This window comes from Pelophylax lessonae (genome assembly GCF_965119305.1).
Source record: "Pelophylax lessonae genome assembly, chromosome: 5".
Taxonomy (NCBI): Eukaryota; Metazoa; Chordata; class Amphibia; order Anura; family Ranidae; genus Pelophylax; species Pelophylax lessonae.
The window spans coordinates 558,773,116-558,794,499 of record NC_138772.1 but is presented as its reverse complement, the minus strand read 5'-3'; the positions used below and the strand labels follow the sequence as shown (position 1 = coordinate 558,794,499).

Below are 21,384 nucleotides of genomic sequence, written 5' to 3'. Positions count from 1 at the left end.
AGAGCGCCACCAATCTGATCCCTGCTTCCTGACCAGTGATCTGCATCACTCCATTAATTTCCTTTATTTTACTAGACATTGTCTGGTATTCCTCTTAGTTGCAGTCAGAATCGAAGCTCTGATAAAGGGGGATTTCTGACCCCTGAAACATGTTGGCATTTTCTCCTGAATCCCTTTTAAGTTCCATAAAGACTTAGTAAACTTTGATCAAACTGGCGGCACGCTCACTTTTCTTTAGTTTTCTCACAGCACAAATTGTGGCATTCGTGGCCATCGGCAGGAAGAGCTCGCTAACATCTTCTGACTCATTGGATTATGGAAATTAATATTTGAAAACAAAAGTGTCCTCCAGCTGAGCAGGCTCAGTGAGAGTCTGGATACTAAGGTGGAGTTTTCCAAGCTTTGGTAGTTTCTGCCATCCCATCCTTGGGTAGTAGTGGCGCCATCCCATCCTTGGGTAGTAGTGGCGCCATCCCATCCTTGGGTAGTAATGGCGCCATCCCAGCCTTGGGTAGTAGTGGCACCATCCCCTCCTTGGGTAGTAGTGGCACTTTCCCATCCTTGGATAGTAGTGGCGCCATCCCAGCCTTGGGTAGTAGTGGCACCATCCCCTCCTTGGGTAGTAGTGGCACTTTACCATCCTTGGGTAGTAGTGGCACCAGGCCCTCCCTGGGTAGTAGTGGCACTTTCCCATCCTTGGGTAGTAGTGGCGCCATGCCATCCTTGGGTAGTAGTGGCGCCATGCCATCCTTGGGTAGTAGTGGCGCCATGCCATCCTTGGGTAGTAGTGGCGCCATGCCGTCCTTGGGTGGAAGTGGCGCCATGCCGTCCTTGGGTGGAAGTGGCGCCATGCCCTCCTTGGTTGGAAGTGGCGCCATGCCCTCCTTGGTTGGAAGTGGCGCCATGCCCTCCTTGGTTGGAAGTGGCGCCATGCCCTCCTTGGTTGGAAGTGGCGCCATGCCCTCCTTGGTTGGAAGTGGCGCCATGCCGTCCTTGGGTGGAAGTGGCACCATCTCAGCCTCGGTTAGTAGTGCCAACAACATAATCCGTTCTCAGCTGATGTTTTGTTTGAAAAAAAAAATATGTAAATTTTTAATCTGTTTTGTTTATTCTTTTAATTATTTGATTTGTAAATGACCTTGCAGTGGTTGTGTAGGAATCGCGGTTTTAGTTTCTGAACTCTAACTTATCTCTCCTGATCAAAGGAGAGCTAAAGCTCTGTGTTTTTTTTTTTTTTTTTTATTTATTATAGATTTCATTTTATATTGCTTTTTAAAATTCCATAAAAAAAGATTTGTTTGTTCTTTTAAGTAAAGAGAAAGTTATCACAGAATCCTTTGGCCCATAGGGGTGTAAACCTGCTGGAGCTGCTTTTGAATTCATTTCGTTTGACAAAATGAGTTTCTTGTGACAAAATTTCAGAAGCGGAAGTCTGCTTTTGCTACAGAATACCCACTGTGGCACAAGGGCCCCTGCATGGCCCTTTACTTGCCTTTATCTGGCCCTTGGGCTACTATTTCATCCACTGACTCCAACAATCGGGCATAATAACCCCCCACTGACACCAATGATGGGACACTATTCCTCCCACTGACACCAATGATGGGGCACTATTCCTCCCACTGACACCAATGATGGGGCACTATTCCTCCCACTGACACCAATGATGGGGCATTATTCCTCCCACTGACACCAATGATGGGGCACTATTCCTCCCACTGACACCAATGATGGGGCACTATTCCTCCCACTGACACCAATGATGGGGCACTATTCCTCCCACTGACACCAATGATGGGGCACTATTCCTCCCACTGACACCAATGATGGGGCACTATTCCTCCCACTGACACCAATGATGGGGCACTATTCCTCCCACTGACACCAATGATGGGACGCTATTCCTCCCACTGACACCAATGATGGGACGCTATTCCTCCCACTGACACCAATGATGGAGCACTATTCCTCCCACTGACACCAATGATGGGACACTATTCCTTCCACTGACACCAATGATGGAGCACTATTCCTCCCACTGACACCAATGATGGGACACTATTCCTTCCACTGACACCAATGATGGGGCACTATTCCTTCCACTGACACCAATGATGGGGCACTATTCCTCCCACTGACACCAATGATGGGACACTATTCCTTCCACTGACACCAATGATTGGGCACTATTCCTTCCACTGACACCAATGATGGGACGCTATTCCTCCCACTGACACCAATGATGGGACGCTATTCCTCCCACTGACACCAATGATGGAGCACTATTCCTCCCACTGACACCAATGATGGGACACTATTCCTTCCACTGACACCAATGATGGGGCACTATTCCTCCCACTGACACCAATGATGGGGCACTATTCCTCCCACTGACACCAATGATGGGGCACTATTCCTCCCACTGACACCAATGATGGAGCACTATTCCTCCCACTGACACCAATGATGGGGCACTATTCCTTCCACTGACACCAATGATGGGACACTATTCCTCCCACTGACACCAATGATGGAGCACTATTCCTCTCACTGACACCAATGATGGGGCACTATTCCTCCCACTGACACCAATAATGGGGCGCTATTCCTCCCACTGACACCAATAACGGGGCACTATTCCTCCCACTGGCACCAATGACGGGGCACCGTTCCTCCCACTGGCACCAATGACGGGGCACCATTCCTCCCACTGGCACCAATGACGGGCCACCATTCCTCCCACTGGCACCAATGATGGGCCACCGTTCCTCCCACTGGCACCAATGACGGGACACCATTCCTCCCACTGGCACCAATGATGGGACACTATTCCTCCCACTGGCACCAATGGGGGGGACTGCGATGGGGGCCCTGATGTAAGGGGGGGTGGACTGTGATGGGGGGCCCTGATGTAAGGGGGGGGACTGTGATGGGGGGACTGTGATGGGGGACCCTGATGTAAGGGGGGGTCTGTTATGGGGGGCCCTGATGTAAGGGGGGGAACTGTGATGGGGGGCCCTGATGTAAGGGGGGGGACTGTGATGGGGGCCCTGATGTAAGGGGGGGGACTGTGATCGGGGGTCCTGATGTAAGGGGGGGGGACTGCGATGGGGGGCCCTGATGTTAGGGGGGACTGCGATGGGGGGACCCTGATGTAAGGGGGGGACTGTGATGGGGCCCTGAAGAGTTAAACAAAAGGCACCCAGGAGGTGACATATCGCCTACAATCCACCTGTTAAATGCCTCTGAAAAGTGATCCACCGTGGATTGTTTTTCCAAGGGGGTGGTAATGGACACAAGTGTAAACAAGCCCTATAAGAGCTGCCATGGCATCCATCCAATAATGACTCATGGGAGATACACTTGGATGAGGGCCATGGCAGCTCTGTTAGTTTTACATAATATTTTGTTTTAAGTCTGTTTTATTCTTTCCCCGGATAATTGGCTCTGGATTTATGACATAATTTGGCCCCTTTCACACTTTGTGCAACTCGTCATGCAACTTCGGGCATCAGAGTTACACGACATGTCCTTCCCCATGTTTTCCAATGACACCCATTCATATATGCGCAACATAAAGTTGCAACAACTTCAAAGTAGTTCCTGCTTTACTTTGGTCCGACTTTCACTGTCCAATCATCTGCCGGCTTCTATGACCTCACATCATGACACGACATTGTATCTGGTTGTTCTACAGTGGGGGAAATAATTTTTTGATCCCTGCAGATTGTGTAAATTTGCCCACTTACAAAGAAATGGCGGGTGTATCATTTTTATCATAGGTGTATTTTATATGATAGAGACAGAATATCAACCAAAAATCCAGAAAGAATCACATGATACAAATGTTATAAATGGAGTTGCAGTTCAGGGAGTAAAATAAGTATTTGATCCCCAACCAACCAACAATAATTCTGCCTCCCACAGACTGGCTACTGTAGGTCCCCATGTTATACACAGATTAGTCCTGTCAATGTAAGAAGGAGCTCCTAACGACACCTCGTTATGTGTATAGAAGACACCCGCCCACAGAATCTCTTTCCTCCAATCACAGCTCACCATCATGGGAAGACCAAAGAGCTGTCAGAGGAGGTCGGGGAGAAGATTGTAGATCTGCACAAGGCTGGAATGGCTGCAAGGCCATCAGCAAGAAGCTTGGAGAGGAGACAACTGTTACCATCAATGGCCCTCAGCCTGGAGCTCCATGTAACATTTCCCCTCACGGGAGACAACTATTGGAGCGATTATTTGCAAATGGAATACAAAATAACCATCAATCGGCCTCTGCCTGGAGCTCCATGCAAGATTTCGCCTCATGGGGTGAGGATGGTCATGAGAAAAGTGAGGGATCCGCCCAGAACTACACAGGAGGAGCTTGTGGATGATCTCAAGCCAGTTGGGAACCACAGTCACCATTGATGGTTACTTTGTATTTCTCTTCCATTTGCCAAAAATCACTCCAACAGTTGTCTCCTTCTCTCCAAGCTTCTTGCCGATGGTCTTGTAGCCATTCCAGCCTTGTGCCGGTCTCCAATCTTCTCCCTGACCTCCTCTGACAGCTCTTTGGTCTTCCTATGATGGTGAGCTGTGATTGGAGGAAAGAGATTCTGTGGACGGGTGTCTTTTAAACACATAACAAGGTTTCAGGAGAACCTTCTTAACCACTTAAGCCCCGGAAAATTTTTACCCCCTTCCTGACCAGGGGGTATTTTGCGATTCGGCACTGCGTGACTTTAACGAACAATTGCGCGGTCGTGCGATGCTGTACCTAAACAAATTTGACGTCCTTTTTTTCCCACAAACAGAGCTTTCTTTTGGTGGTATTTGATCACCTGTGCAATTTTTTTTTTTATCATGCTCTATAAACAAAAAAAGCGACAATTTTGCAAAAATAACAATATTTTTCACATTTTTTTTATATGAAATTCCCTAAAAAAAAAATGTAAAATCTAAATTTTTTTACATTTTAGGCCAATTTGTTTTCTGCTACCTATGTTTGGTAAAAAAAAAAAAATCGCAAAAAGCGTATTTTGTTTGGATTGCGCAAAAGTTATTACGTTTACTAACTAAGGGAAAGATTTTTGTCTTTTTTTTTTTTTTTTTTTTACGAGTAATGGCAGCGATCTGCGATTTTTGTATTTTTTTGCGGGACTGCAACATTGCGGCGGACAGTTCGGACCCTTGACTGACATTTTTGAAACTTTTGGGGTTACCAGTGACATTACTGCAGTAATCAGTGCTATACAGATGCACTGTTACTGTAAAATTACACTGGCAGTGAAGGGGTTAACTTTTTATGAGAGGGAGGGGTTAAGTGTGTCCCTAGGGGCGTGATTGTTACTGTGATTGGCTGTGGCTTGATGTGTAAGAACAGAGATCAACGTTCCTACATAGTAGAACCGTATGATCTCCATTCTTACACAGGGGAGAATGACAGGCGGCTGTGTTTACATTAGCCGCCTGCATTTCTCCCAGTGTAACGGAAGATCGTGAGTGCCCAGGGGACATCGGGTCTGCCAGGGACATGTGTGCGGGGGGGGTCCGTGACCGAGCAGGAGCGGGCCTTCGGCGGCGCTCGCTCGCTCCCTAGAGCTTCACAGGCTAGCGACATAGCACTACGTCACTTTGCCTGTGAGGGGCTGACTGCTGACGTAAATAGTCGTGCGGCGGTCGGCAAGCGGTTTAAGTGGCAGGACTAATCTGTGTACCACATGAGCACTTACTGGAGGCAGAATTAATGTCGGTTGGTTGGGGATCAAATACTTATTTTACTCACTGAACTGCAACTCCATTTATAACATTTGTATCATGTGTTTTTTTTTTTTTTCTGGATTTTTGGTTTTATATTTCGTCTCTATCATAAAAAAATACACCTACAAGCTAATCTGTTTCAGCTTACTAGCCCCTGGATGTGATGACTGCATTCGTTTTCCTTCACCTGGGGGTCCTGCCTGCTCTTCCTGTTTTCTATATAGAAGGAGAAGTTGGTTGTCTGGGATTTCGGAGACTTTTTCACATAAACTTTGTCCTCTATAAATCTCCGCAGACGGCTTCTGATAGCGGATGACGAGTTGGCGGTTCTCATGGCCGGATGACATCGATCCGAGGCCGCGCCGCCCTGGTGACTCCTCATCCTCTTTGATTTTTTTCTCTGTAATCCGTCTTGTGTTCGTTGATGTTCCTTACATTCAAGTCGGTATTTAATTTTTTTTTTTTTTTAAGGCAAATTAAACATTCATTTTAAATCGGCTGAATACATTCCAGGTGCATCAGATCTGCCCCCTGCCAGAGAATACAAAGAAGGACCATTTCATATTGTGGGGAAGCAGTGGTCTCTCCGCAGAGGTCAGGATTATAGCTCTGCAATTGGGAAAGCACGGCTCTCCCTGCAGATTGGAGAGTTCTGGCTCGGCAGGGGGTGTGTCAGACCTGTGCAGAGAGACCGCTGCTTCCACACAGAGAACAAAGGTTCTTGCTTGCAGCACTTTTACTTACAAGTGTTGTCTCTGTAATAGTTCATTCCAGGTGCAGGCTGCTTCCTCCTCTGCTGGGTGCTTCCTGTTGAGCTTGGACTTTAGGAGGATGTCTGTCTGTAGGAAGACTATGGGTCATGTGACACTGCAAAGACAGATGTATAGTAGGGACTTTCCATAGGGACAGTGCAGGTCATGTGACACTTCATGGATCGGTGTGTAGTAGGGGCCTTCCATAGGGACAGTGCAGGTCATGTGACACTTCATGGATCGGTGTGTAGTAGGGGCCTTCCATAGGGACAGTGCAGGTCATGTGACACTTCATGGATCGGTGTGTAGTAGGGGCCTTCCATAGGGACAGTGCAGGTCATGTGACACTTCATGGATCGGTGTGTAGTAGGGGCCTTCCATAGGGACAGCGCAGGTCATGTGACACTTCATGGATCGGCGTGTAGTAGGAGCCATCCATAGGGACAGTGCAGGTCATGTGACACTTCATGGATCGGTGTGTAGTAGGGGCCTTCCATAGGGACAGTGCAGATCATGTGACACTTCATGGATGGGTGTGTAGTAGGGGCCTTCCATAGGGACAGCGCAGGTCATGTGACACTTCATGGATCGGTGTGTAGTAGGGGCCTTCCATAGGGACAGCGCAGATCATGTGACACTTCATGGATCGGTGTGTAGTAGGGGCCTTTCATAGGGACAGTGCAGGTCATGTGACACTTCATGGATCGGTGTGTAGTAGGGGCCTTCCATAGGGACAGTGCAGATCATGTGACACTTCATGGATGGGTGTGTAGTAGGGGCCTTCCATAGGGACAGCGCAGGTCATGTGACACTTCATGGATCGGTGTGTAGTAGGGGCCTTCCATAGGAACAGCGCAGGTCATGTGACACTTCATGGATCGGTGTGTAGTAGGGGCCTTCCATAGGGACAGCGCAGGTCATGTGACACTTCATGGATCGGTGTGTAGTAGGGGCCTTCCATAGGGACAGCGCAGGTCATGTGACACTTCATGGATCGGTGTGTAGTAGGGGCCTTCCATAGGGACAGTGCAGATCATGTGACACTTCATGGATCGGTGTGTAGTAGGGGCCTTCCATAGGGACAGTGCAGATCATGTGACACTTAATGGATCGGTGTGTAGTAGGGGCCTTCCATAGGGACAGCGCAGGTCATGTGACACTTCATGGATCGGTGTGTAGTAGGGGCCTTCCATAGGGACAGTGCAGGTCATGTGACACTTCATGGATCGGTGTGTAGTAGGGGCCTTCCATAGGGACAGTGCAGATCATGTGACACTTCATGGATAGTTGTGTAGTAGGGGCCTTCCGTAGGGACAGTGCAGGTCATGTAACCCTTCATGGATCGGTGTGTAGTAGATAACGGAACTGCGACCCGCACTGTGTTTGTGAGCTTCCGTCAGTATACGGCTTCCTCCAGTCTGAACATAGATATCCGATATTACAGCCACCCCCCATACAAAACTAGCAGACAACTTTGCTTGTATATGTTCTGGAAACTCTATTGAACAAACTTACACCGAATATATACCTCACATGAGGACATCCCCCTCGTGATCACATTACCCCACCATGTCAGGTGGGCCTGATTACATTATCGTATACAGATGAAATTGTATACAGAAATAGAATTAACATGAACGAATTATCCAGACAGAAAAAATAAGTGAGCAAATCAGCATAATCAACGTTGTGTGGAAGGCAGGTGATTGAGCTGATGATGATATTAGCATCTTCTATGAGTCTGCCTTGGGGAGACATGGACTTGAAACCAAAGTAACATTACTCCAAGGGCCCCACATATAGTGTCTTGTCTTTCATTCCCAGTGATGGTGACTACAGTCACAGGGACTTTCCATAGGGACAGTGCAGGTCATGTGACACTTCATGGATCGGTGTGTAGTAGGGACTTTCCATAGGGAGAGTGCAGGTCATGTGACACTTTATGGATACAGTGCTCAGCATAAATTAGTACACCTCTTTTGAAAAGTTAGATTTTAATCAATATCTCAATGAACACACAAAACTATATCTGGAGTTTTATAGAACGTTTGTTTGGCTCCTTACATGAAAGGAAGTATAATAGAACTGTGATTACAAAATCTTCATTTTTACTCAAACTAGTTAATGCAAAAATGAGTACACCCCACAACAAAACTCCTCTATCTAGTATTTGTATGACCTCCTTGATTTGTAAGGACAGCACCAAGTCTTCTAGGCGCATGGCATGACTGGTGACATATTGCATCATCGTTCTTTTTCCATTCTTCAAGAGCGGCCTCTTTTTAGAGCCTGTATGCTGGATAGAGTGATGCTTGTCTCCTCAGAATTCCTCGATTGGGATCAGATCAGGAGACGCCCACTGAATCGCTTTCACCCGGTTCTTCCTCAGAAATGCAACAGTGGCCTTAGATGTGTGTTTTCGGATCATTGTCATGTTGGAAAAGTACACGCTGACCAAGGGCACGGAGTGATGGTAGCATCTTCTCTTTCAATATAGAGCAGAACATCTGTGAATTCATGATACCATCAATGAAATGCAGCCCCCCGACACCAGCAGCAACTAGGCAGCCCCACAGAAGGACACGGCCACCACCATGTTTCACAGTAGGCACCTGTAATGGATCAACCGGCACCCCGACTGGGTACCTCAGTTGACGGATGCTCCTAGTGCTTCCCGAGGGCTTCAAGCACTCCACCAGACACCATAACCACCTCAGACCCCTCAAACCGCCGCAGCTTGGTTTGGTTCTCGCCGTCTCCTACCCACCCTGGACCTACGACGAGGCTTCAGGTTCCAGTGGGTGAGCCTTTCTTTCCCCAGAGAGTGAAGCAGGAACAGGAACAAGCTCTTACAAGAGCTTAGTGATTATTAAGGGAGTATGAAGAGCATAGCAATCCCTTGTAGCAGATTCCCCCAATAAGAGACAGGAATCTCGATTGAGTGTGAAGTAGAACTCTTTATTGAACAGTCACACAGAATTTATATACAGCATGGACCTCCCCTCTCCTGTTCATATTACCACACGCAGGTCAGGGCTTGCCTGATTACATTATCATATGCAGATGAAATCTTATACAGGAACAGAATTAACCTGAACTAATTATCTAGCCATCTGGACAGAACAATGTGAGGTCATTAACATTTAACAATGGAACAGGCAGACTTAACACAATACACATTCCATCTCAATACACAAACAATAGGGCAAGCCTGTCTGTGATATTGAAGTTCAATGCACATTAGCATAAGTGTAAATACAGACCGCATTTGAAGCATTTGGCCGTCTGTGAGATGGTTGTAGTTCCATCTTTGTTACATTTTTGTATCACTTTTGCTCCAGTATTCCGACTGATAAGTAAAGCTTTGCTGATCTTCTTGTAACCCTCACTTTTCTTGTGTAAAGAAATGATTTTCTTTCTCAGACTTTGTGACCTTCCTCTTCCATGTGGTGCCATTGCTGACAGCATGAAATGGGAGGGGCTTTCTTTAAGTACTGCCCTTTTATAATCTCCTGTCGGCTGGACACCTGTTTAATGAATAATTACCCTCACCTGTAGCTGAATTCTTTGTTCATTAGGATTTTGTCTAAAAGTTTAGCTTTGCTTCTAAGACGCGGTTCACACTGGGGCGGCTTGAAAGTCGCTCGACTCTGAAGCCGCTCTGTACAGTGCGACTTCAGCACAGATTGCAAACCACTTCTTTAATAGAAATCAGTGCAAGCCGCTCTGATATCGTCCCAAAGTAGTGCAGAATCTTTTTCTAAGTCGGAGCCATTGAGTCACTCTGATTAGAACGGTTCCATTGCACTGAATGGAGTGCGACTTGTCAGGCGACTAAGTCACCTGACAACTCACCCCAGTGTGGCCCGAGCCTACAGCCCATTTCACACATCCGGACCATTCATTTCATCGGTTCAGTCAGTTTTTTTTCAGTCAACATCCATTTTCATGTCTGTTCGTCTGTTTTTCATCCGCCGTCGTTGTTTTTCATCCGCCGTCGTTGTTTTTCATCCGCCGTCGTTGTTTTTCATCCGCCGTCGTTGTTTTTCGTCTGCTGTCGTTGTTTTTCGTCTGCTGTCGTTGTTTTTCGTCTGCTGTCGTTGTTGTTTTTCGTCTGCTGTCGTTGTTGTTTTTCATCCGCTGTCGTTGTTGTTTTTCGTCCGCTGTCGTTGTTGTTTTTCGTCCGCTGTCGTTGTTGTTTTTCGTCCGCTGTCGTTGTTGTTTTTCGTCCGCTGTCGTTGTTGTTTTTCGTCCGCTGTCGTTGTTGTTTTTCGTCCGCTGTCGTTTTTGTTTTTCGTCCGCTGTCATCCATCACAGTCACTCTGCAGCTGCACGGAGGAGTGCAGGGTCTGGCAAAGGGGTTTTGTTGTCCTCTCTGCTGCCAGTTGCTGAGACAAGGGGGTATTGCAGTTGTGCAGCGAGGCCGCAGGATCTGTAGGAGGAGTTCTGTCGTCCTCTCTGCTGCCGTCTGCTGAGACAAGGTGGGGGCAGGGACAGGGGGGGGTGTTGCAGCTACACAGAGAGGCCGCAGAATCTGTAGGAGGAATTCTGTCATCCTCTCTGCTGCCGTCTGCTGAGACAAAGTGGGGGCAGGGGGTGTTGCAGCTGCACAGAGAGGCCACAGAATCTGTAGGAGGAGTTCGGTCGTCCTGTCTGCTGCCGTCTGCTGAGACAAAGTGGGGGCAGGGGGTGTTGCAGCTGCACAGAGAGGCCACAGAATCTGTAGGAGGAGTTCGGTCGTCCTGTCTGCTGCCGTCTGCTGAGACCAAGTGGGGGCAGGGGGTGTTGCAGCTGCACAGAGAGGCCACAGAATCTGTAGGAGGAGTTCGGTCGTCCTGTCTGCTGCCGCCTGCTGAGACAAGGTGGGGGCATGCACAGGGGGTTGTTGCAGCTGCACAAGATCTGTAGGAGGAATTATGTCCTCTCTGCTGCCGTCTGCTGAGACAAGGTGGGGGCAGAGACCGGGGGGTGTTGCAGCTGCACAGAGAGGCCGCAGAATCTGTAGGAGGAATTCTGTCGTCCTCTCTGCTGCCGTCTGCTGAGACAAAGTGGGGGCAGGGGGTGTTGCAGCTGCACAGAGAGGCCACAGAATCTGTAGGAGGAGTTCGGTTGTCCTGTCTGCAGCCGCCTGCTGAGACAAGGTGGGGGCATGCACAGGGGGTTGTTGCAGCTGCACAAGATCTGTAGGAGGAATTATGTCCTCTCTGCTGCCATCTGCTGAGACAAGGTGGGGGCAGAGACCGGGGGGGGGGGGTGTTGCAGCTGCACAAAGAGGCACAAGATCTGTAGGAGGAATTATGTCCTCTGCTGCCGTCTGTGGAGATAAAGTGGCCAAAGATGAGGGGGGTGCTGCAGCTGCAGGAGGGGTGCGAAAGCCACATGAAATTATATTTAAAAAAAAGCATGCTTGCAAGTCCATGCAGACCAGCGTTGTCTTGCTTGTAGGGAAAGTTCACTGCTCTTTTCTAGCTTCACCATCTTGAATTCATTTCATCTGGGCGGGAAAAGAGGATTTGAACTTTTTTTTTGTTGGGGGGGGGGGGGGGGGAGACGTAATTATTATTTATTTATTTTTTAATTCTATTATAGGGAGAGGGAGGAGGCAGATTGGGTGGCAACATAAAAAAATAAAAAAAAGGGTAAAGGTCCGCTTTGAATGGTTCGAAGGTGGAAGTCATGGATGTAAACCTACAACAGATCTTAGGGGCCCGGCGTCCAACCTGCAGCCCTTTGGCACTTGCTGTGGGGCCATTGGGAGCCCCTGTAGACAATTGTGTTCTTTTTTTTTTCAGGCTAGAAGTTGGATTCCTGTAGGTAAGGTGTGGCACTTGGTGAAGTCAGGGGCCACCCTTGGGGCCGCCTATATCTAGGAAGTTGTCCAACATTGACATAAGCTTCCTCTCTGTGAACGGTGACAGTGACGCTCTTCTCGTCGAATCCTCCAGCGTGGGTTAAGCAGGAATACGTTGAATACGCAGAGCGGGATGATCACCTGGCGCTGCGAAGCCCCTGCTCCACATTAAGCCGGATGGTGCGACTCATTTACACCCGGCTCATGTTCAATATTTTTATTTGCTGATCATTTCCTTCTAATTGCTTCTCTCAGGTTAATAGAAGTCGGTGTAAAAGCGCGCTAATTGGGGTGTAATTATTCACTGCGAATGTATTAGGCAGAAGGCGGCTTAGCCGGCGTTACACTGGGGAATGCGGTGAGGAGACAACATTACATTGTTTTCCCGTGTCTGAATTCTCTGAACCGTCATCTGCGGAGATACGAGGCCTTCCCCCGCCAATCATAGAAGGGTGACCCCCCCCCTTGACTGTCATTTCTAGGAGCGGTGATCCTCTTGACTGTCATTTCTAGGAGCGTAAACCCCCTTGACTGTCATTTCTAGGAGAGGTGACCCCCTTGACTGTCATTTCTATTAGCGGTGACTCCTTGACTCCTCTGTGAGGGGAGATTCCTGGTTTTGTCACATTTTCTAACATAAAAAATCTCAGAAGCCACCACTTTGTAATGTAGATTTTAGGTAAATGGATCTGTAAGGATATCTCCATGTTACACATAGGACCCGTGTGTTCTGTGCAGGAACTGATTTCCAATGATGTGGAAATAACACATTGCATTCAGTGAAAAGCACATGTCAGGTGTACCCAGCCTTCCCTCCCAGCAAGAGATCTCTGAAAACCCTGACATGAAATTACATTAGAGACAATTCTAGAGGGGCCACAATTCAATGTTTATGGGGTAGATTCAAGCACTCCTGAACTCTTCTTGATGGACCAAGTGAACAGATAGGTCAAAACACTTCTTGGATGGCTTTTGTTCCACCTAAGATGGTCTGCTACCTTGGATACCACGCCTCCAGACCCTTCTCATTGGCTTCGGCCTTTGCAACCACACCGCCAGACCCTTCTCATTGGCTGAGGCCTGTGCAACCACACCTCCAGACCCTTATTATTGGCTGCTGCCTGTGCAACGGTGCCTCCAGAGACCCTCCTCCTGACTCACAAATACCAAATGGTGTTCCTAGGCGGGCTGTATTTGCATAGGTAACACCCATATTTGATACTGAGCCTCCATGATTGAAAGAAGTGGAATCCAATGAATATAAGGGGCGGTCCTGGGACAGTCAGGCTGGGGAGGAAACTGGAGGTCCTCCAGCCAGGAATTGTGGTGGGCTCTGATTCTTCTAATGCACATTGTCAGTCCAGGAGAGGAGCTGATACAACTGCAAGGCTGACGGGGAGGATTGAAGATAGAAGACTAAAGGGGGGGCTGGAGGTCCGATTTAATGTTGGGGGTGGATGAGCTGAACTTAGGATCCCTCTGCAGTTAACTGGTTTAGGTTCTACACAGAATATCTTCATTTGACGTAATAAAAGTTCGTAATTAAACAATGGTAAAGCATGATGGCTTCTCTTATTAATTGTCTAACTGACCGCCCTTTTCTGTGTTCTCTTAGGTAACCTTTGACGATGCCGCCATTTACTTCTCGGAGGAACAATGGCAGAATCTGGAGGACTTCCAGAAAAAGATCTACAAAGAGCTCATCAAGGAGATCTACGAAACCATGCTGGCATTGGGTTGGTGTTTCTTTTTTTTCCTGTTTTTGAGGCCGAAATTTTTCAGTTTGTTGTCATTTGCATCACTCTAATTTTCATACCAAGCCGTAGTACTGACCCTTGGGCTATGCCAAGCAGGGGTGCTGACCCTTGGGCTATGCCAAGCAGGGGTGCTGACCCTTGGGCTATGCCAAGCAGGGGTGCTGACCCTTGGGCTATGCCAAGCAGGGGTGCTGACCCTTGGGCTATGCCAAGCAGGGGTGCTGACCCTTGGGCTATGCCAAGCAGGGGTGCTGACCCTTGGGCTATGCCAAGCAGGGGTGCTGACCCTTGGGCTATGCCAAGCAGGGGTGCTGACCCTTGGGCTAAACCCAAGCAGGGGTGCTGACCCTTGGGCTATGCCGAGCAGGGGTGCTGACCCTTGGGCTATGCCGAGCAGGGGTGCTGACCCTTGGGCTATGCCGAGCAGGGGTGCTGACCCTTGGGCTATGCCGAGCAGGGGTGCTGTCCCTTGGGCTATGCCGAGCAGGGGTGCTGTCCCTTGGGCTACGCCAAGCAGGGGTGCTGTCCCTTGGGCTACGCCAAGCAGGGGTATGGGCAACCAACATTTGTGATCCATCTCCCCCCCTTTACATGGGCAGGAGGTGGCTGATGCGACACTCCTACTGACAGAGGTACCTTAGCTGTTCATGTACGTTCCTCCCAGCCAATCGTTACCTCCTGGGTACTTTTGCTGTCCTGATCTGAAAAAGCCTTAATGTGTCCTTTTGCTCCTTCCTCTAATGAATCCTTTTTGTTTCACAGGCTATCGTATCCCGAAACCCGAGATCGTGTCCCGGATAGAGCGAGGTGAGGAGCCGTGCATCGACAGCAACAAGAAGCAAAAGCTGGAGGAGCCGCGGGCAGAAGGCAGTAAAGGTGACGGCAAAGTCTGATCCAAACACAGTTCTGTGTGTTGGAGATTCTATCTTACCAGTGCAGGACATAGCTAAAGGTGGCCACATACCTGTGAACCGCTCAGTCCTGACAAGATTCCGTGCTTCTGTAGACACCCTGCTGGTGGGTCTGTCCTAGGCACAATGCAGAAGTCTTTGGTTGGCGGCAGGTCGCAGCTAGCGAGGTAACTAAAGGGTTTCCGTAACCAGTAACCCCTGAAATGAATGGGGGAACATACCCCCTTTTTTTTTAATAAAAAGGCTGTGAGACCCGGAGTGATTGTTGGTGGTAGTTATGTTGTTAATTGTATTTGCTTTGTTGGTGGTGGTAGTAATGATGGTTGTGTTGGTGGTGATAATGCTTTTGTTGGTAGTGGTAATGGTTTTGTTGATGATGATAGCGGTGGTGATGGTTTTATTGATGGTGGTGGTGATGGTTTTGTTGATGGTGATGGTTTTGTTGATGATGGTGATGGTTTTGTTGATGATGGTGATGGTTTTGTTGATGATGGTGATGGTTTTGTTGATGGTGGTGATGGTTTTGTTGGCGGCGGTGATGGTTTTGTTGGCGGCGGTGATGGTTTTGTTGATGATGATGATAGCGGTGGTGATGGTTTTGTTGATGGTGGTGGTGGTGGTGATGGTTTTGTTGATGATGGTTGTGATGGTGGTGATGGTTTTGTTGATGATGGTTGTGATGGTGGTGATGGTTTTGTTGATGATGATGGTGATGGTTTTGCTGGCGGTGATGGTTTTGTTGGCGGCGGTGATGGTTTTGTTGGCGGTGGTGGTTTTGATGGTTTTGTTGTTGTTGGTCGTGGTGGTTTTGTTGTTGTTGGTTGTGGTGGTTTTGTTGTTGTTGGTTGTGGTGGTTTTGTTGTTGTTGGTTGTGGTGGTTTTGTTGTTGTTGGTTGTGGTGGTTTTGTTGATCATGATAGCGGTGGTGATGGTTTTGTTGATGGTGGTGGTGGTGATGGTTTTGTTGATGATGTTGATGGTTTTGTTGATGGTGGTGGTGATGGTTTTGTTGATGATGGTTGTGATGGTGGTGATGGTTTTGTTGATGATGGTGATGGTTTTGCTGGCGGTGATTGGATGTTGGCGGCGGTGGTTGTGATGGTTTTGTTGTTGTTAGGTGTGGTGGTTTTGTTGTTGTTAGGTGTGGTGGTTTTGTTGTTGTTGGTTGTGGTGGTTTTGTTGTTGTTGGTTGTGGTGGTTTTGTTGTTGTTTGGTCATGATGGTTTTGTTGTTGTTGTTGGCCGTGGTGGGGATGGTTTTGTTGTTGTTGTTGGTCGTGGTGGTTTTGTTGTTGTTGTTGGTCGTGGTGGTTTTGTTGTTGTTGTTGGTCGTGGTGGTGTTGTTGTTGTTGGTCGTGGTGGTTTTGTTGTTGTTGGTCGTGGTGGTTTTGTTGTTGTTGTTGTTTGGTCGTGGTGGTTTTGTTGTTGTTGTTGTTTGGTCATGATGGTTTTGTTGTTGTTGTTGGCCGTGGTGGGGATGGTTTTGTTGGTTTTATTTTTTCTACTATTTTACAGAAGATATATATTAGCACCAACAATTTTCACAGCACATTACAAAATAAAGGGAGTCAGAACAGTTACTATACAAAGCAAGACTAGGGTTATGAGAAATTGGCTCATGAGAGCTTAGAATCTAAACTGTGAGAGGGTGAGCTGGTGCAGAAAGTAAAATTACAGTTGTTGGTTACAGCTGGGATAGACTTTTTTGGATTGCCTAACAGTAGATGGAGTAGGAGATATCCAAACGGATTGGGGTAGGGAGTTCCAGAGGAAGAGAGAATCTCTGAGAAGTCCTAGAGATGAGCATTGGAGGAGGTGAGGAGGGAGCAGGAGATTTTTGGAGGAGTGGAGAGGATGGTTTTGGTGATATTTGGATGGCTTTGTATGTTAATAATTTGAATGTTATTGGTTTGGTGATTGGCAGCCAGTGGAGGGATTGACAAGGAATGGTGGTGGTTGCTTAGTTTTGTTGCCATTCTTAAACAGCATATTGAGAGCGATTTTGGGAAGGAAGACATGGAAAGTTGGCCGAATAATTCATTTTTCTTTTTTTAACAGAGGCCGGGCCGGTGATTAAGGTGGAACGGGAGTCTCCGGAAGCTTCCATCCAAATACCTCCTAGCGAGATCTCCTCATCCCAGGAACGTGGCGGAGTGCAGTGCTCTCGCTGTGGAACATGCTGCAACAATCAGTGTGGGATGGGCTATCAGTGGAACACACAAGGGATGTACCCGGGACCCCCCCCGCCAGTGGATGGTAATCACAGGAAACAGTTTGTGACCCCTTCACCGACGTACTTCAATGGCAGTCCCATCTCTCCAGGATACGCCAACAGAGGAGAGGGGATGCCACACCCAACTTCTCCTATGGGGTACGGCAATATGGGAATGGTGCCTCTGTCTCCCCACTATCCCATGTACAGAAATGTCGGGGATCCCCACACCACATTTCCGTTTCCTGAGAGACCCCCGAACCCTATGTTTGGAAATTTCGAAGTCAATCAGTCAACGCCAATGGGCCCTCCAGGAAGTCACATGACAGGTATGTGTCCTTCAAGGAAATCCCTCTGTAATTTCTGTACCATTCTGAGCTGCTATGTTTAGAAATACAAAACTAAAGCCCCGTACACACGTACCGATGGTCGGCTTACAAATGTTCCTCTTTTCTCCCCGGGATGTCGGTGTCTGCTGAAAAGTGCAAAGACAGCACAAGGACAGCACAAGAATTTTGTCCGCCGACTGCAGAAGTGATGTCATGTAATGGTTAACTTTCCCTGTGTTTTCTATTTTCTGAGCATGCCCAGTCTTGCAAATCTGCGGTCTGTCGGCCGAATTGTGTACTGACAGGCGAACAATCGTCCGTTCTGGTGTCGGCATACAAATATTTTCATGTTTGCACGAAAGACTTTTGTCCGCGGATTGTGCACAGACATCTGTCGGAGGCACCATACTAACACGCGTACAATCGGCAGATCCTTCGTCCACCGACGTTTGTATGCCGACGATCGGTACGTGTGTACGGGCCTTAAGGTATACATGTGGGGGGCTTTGTGATCCTGTCCTGAGACTTTCTGGGGTTCATTCACTGAATAACATTTCTGCCCCCAACTCCTGCAACCCTGAGATCACCCCAATTCCTGCACCTTCACCGCTCAGATAACCCCAATTCCTCCACCTTCACCCCTCACATCCCCCCAATTCCTGCACCTTCACCTTTCAGATCACCCCAATTCCTGCACCTTCACCCCTCAGATCACCCCAATTCCTGCACCTTCACCCCTAACATCACCCCATTTCCTGCACCTTCACCCCTAACATCACCCCAATTCCTGCACCTTCACCCCTCAGGTCACCCCAATTCCTGCACCTTCACCCCTAATGTCACCCCAATTCCTGCACCTTCACCCCTAACGTCACCCCAATTCCTGCACCTTCACCCCTAACATCACCCCAATTCCTGCACCTTCACCCCTAACATCACCCCAATTCCTGCACCTTCACCCCTCAGATCACACCAATTCCTGCACCTTCACCCCTCAGGTCACCCCAATTCCTGCACCTTCACCCCTCAGGTCACCCCAATTCCTGCACCTTCACCCCTCAGGTCACCCCAATTCCTGCACCTTCACCCCTCAGGTCACCCCAATTCCTGCACCTTCACCCCTCAGGTCACCCCAATTCCTGCACCTTCACCCCTCAGATCACCCCAATTCCTGCACCTTCACCCCTCAGATCACCCCAATTCCTGCACCTTCACCCCTCAGATCACCCCAATTCCTGCACCTTCACCCCTCAGATCACCCCAATTCCTGCACCTTCACCCCTCACATTACCCCCAATTCCTGCACCTTCACCCCAATTCCTGCACCTTCACATCACCCCATGTCCTGAACCTTCACCCCTCAGATCAGTTCCAATTCCTTCACCCCTCAGATCACCCCATGTCCTGCACCTTCACCCCTCAGGTTTCAGTTTCAGCCTAGGGCAGTAGCCCAGGAGTCCTCCAGCGGGTCCTTGTTGGTAATGTCCATGCACACACCAGGTGTGATCACAATACCGGTGACTGTGCTGTCACTAATGACATCACAAGGTAAAAAGACTCTGCAGCAGCTTCTCCTTTCTCCTGCTGATGGCATTCCCTGTCACCGAATGGCCAGACTCTGTGTGAGGGATAGAGCCATGCAAACACAGCTATGGTGAGTCACGGGGGGGGGGGGGGGGGGGGGGGGAGGGATGGGAGACTGAAGGCGTGTGTTCATGTAATTATGTCAGGTAGAAATAAGTAATAGGTGATCAGACCAAAGATTTCCTGGGAGCATGTTATAAATGACACTTTAGTTGGGTTGTGTACAAGATATATGTATATATATATATATATATATATATATATGTGTGTGTGTGTGTGTGTGTGTGTATATATATATATATATGTGTATGTATATATATATATATATATATATATACACACACACACCTGTCATAGGTCAGAATGTTATGACTGATTATCTCATTACTATGGTCCCTGAAAGTGGGTGGGATATATTAGGCAGCAAGTGAAAATGTTGTCTCTGAAGTCGATGTGTTAAAAGCAGTAAAAATGGGCAAGTGTAACGATTGGAGAGACTTTGGCAAAGACCAAATTGTAATTTCTAGACGACTGGGTAAGGACAACTTCAACAGTTCAGCTTTTGTTGGATGTTTCTGGTCTGCAGTGGTCAGGACCAACCACTAGGAGTCCAAGGTAGGAGAACCAGCCAACCTGTGACAGTGTCATGGGTGGCAAAGGCTCATTGATGGAGGTGGGGGGGGGGGGGAGGCTCATTGATGGAGGTAGGGGGGGAGGGAAGGCTCATTGATGGAGGTAGGGGGGGAGGGAAGGCTCATTGATGGAGGTAGGGGGGGATGGAAGGTTCATTGCTGGAGGTAGGGGGAGGGAAGGCTCATTGATGGAGGTAGTGGGGGAGGGAAGGCTCATTGATGGAGGTAGTGGGGGAGGGAAGGCTCATTGATGGAGGTAGGGGGGATGGAAGGTTCATTGATGGAGGTAGGGGGAGGGGAAGGCTCATTGATGGAGGTAGGGGGAGGGAAGGCTCATTGATGGGGGTGGGGTATGGGAAGGCTCATTGATGGGGGTGGGGTATGAGAAGGCTCATTGTTGGGGGTGGGGTGATTGTTGGCCCGTATAGTCTGATCCAATAGAAGAGCTAATGGAGCTGTGATTGGCTGGTGAAAGTAATGTTGGTGGTTATAGGTGTCAGAACACACAGAGCGTGGCAGTCAGTTTGTTGTGTATGGGGATGCGTAGCCGCAGACAGGTCAGGATGCCCATTAGAACAAACAAGAAGGGGCGCCTCCATCTAAGTATAACCGTTTATTTCCATAAAACCAAAAGGAAAAAAAAAAAAAGTAACCACTCACTGGTTTTTAGAAAGAAATCACCATGTCATCAATGGGAATGTGCTCATCTATGGAACTGCAGAGATCGACAACCAAGCGGCTGGATGGAAGTGGAGGAGAGAAGCTCTGTATGGCTGGGAGCTGGAACGCAAGCTGTCCGGCTTGTGTGGCTGCTTCCGGGATCCTTTAGCCCGCTTGGCAAGGATCAGCTCAACTCGAGGATAATGTCACTCCGTCCGGGGGGCGTGGTACCACTTTGTCAAATCAATAGGGCTTATTGGGACCCGGAAACAGTCACCTATGCCCTTCATGAAAACAATATTTCCAGATGGCAGTGGCCTCTTTCAGCCGGATAATGCGACCTGCTGCACTGCAAAAATGGTTCAAAAAGTGTTTGAGGAACACGACGACAAGTTTGAGGTGTTGACTTGTAGGAAAGATTTGATGGACTTTCTGTTTTGCTTTAATTATTATACAGAATGGATAGTAGCTTTGGCAAACTTTATTCTAACTCTTGTTTTCTTCTTTCTTTCCTTATTTTGGCAATATGTGGTTTTGTTAAGCTACGTCCTGTGGATAAGGGTCACTGTGACACAAAGATGCATAGTTTTGAGTATTAGGAAACTTGTTTTGGAACTGTTGAAGAGAAGTTTGAATCCCATATCACACTTATCTTCCAACACTTGGCCTCCGAGTTCTCCGGATCTCAATCCAATCGAGCATCTGTGGGATGTACTGGAAAGACAAGTTCGATCCATGGAGGCCCCACCTCCCAACCTACAGGACCTAAAGGACCTGCTACTGATGGCTTGGTGTCCGATACCACAGCGTACCTTCAGAGGTCTAGTGGAGTCCATGCCTGGATGGGTCAAGGCTGTTTTGGCAGCAAAAGGGCTTTTTTAAAATTCAATGGGTGGTCACATAGATTCTCTAGGAAATAGATATGTCTCAAAAAAATATATACAAT

General features: G+C 48.2%; 1 protein-coding gene across 1 annotated transcript in view; it reads left to right on the top strand.

Annotated features, from left to right (window-relative positions):
* LOC309556209 (uncharacterized protein) overlaps positions 1–21,384 on the top strand; it is a 65,197-nt gene that overhangs the window by 38,463 nt on the left and 5,350 nt on the right. Inside the window, exons 2-4 of the mRNA XM_082258611.1 lie at positions 13,970–14,090; positions 14,874–14,987; positions 17,080–17,562. Of these exons, the coding sequence (XP_082114737.1) occupies positions 13,970–14,090; positions 14,874–14,987; positions 17,080–17,562 (718 nt within the window). The remainder of the gene's footprint in view (positions 1–13,969; positions 14,091–14,873; positions 14,988–17,079; positions 17,563–21,384) is intronic.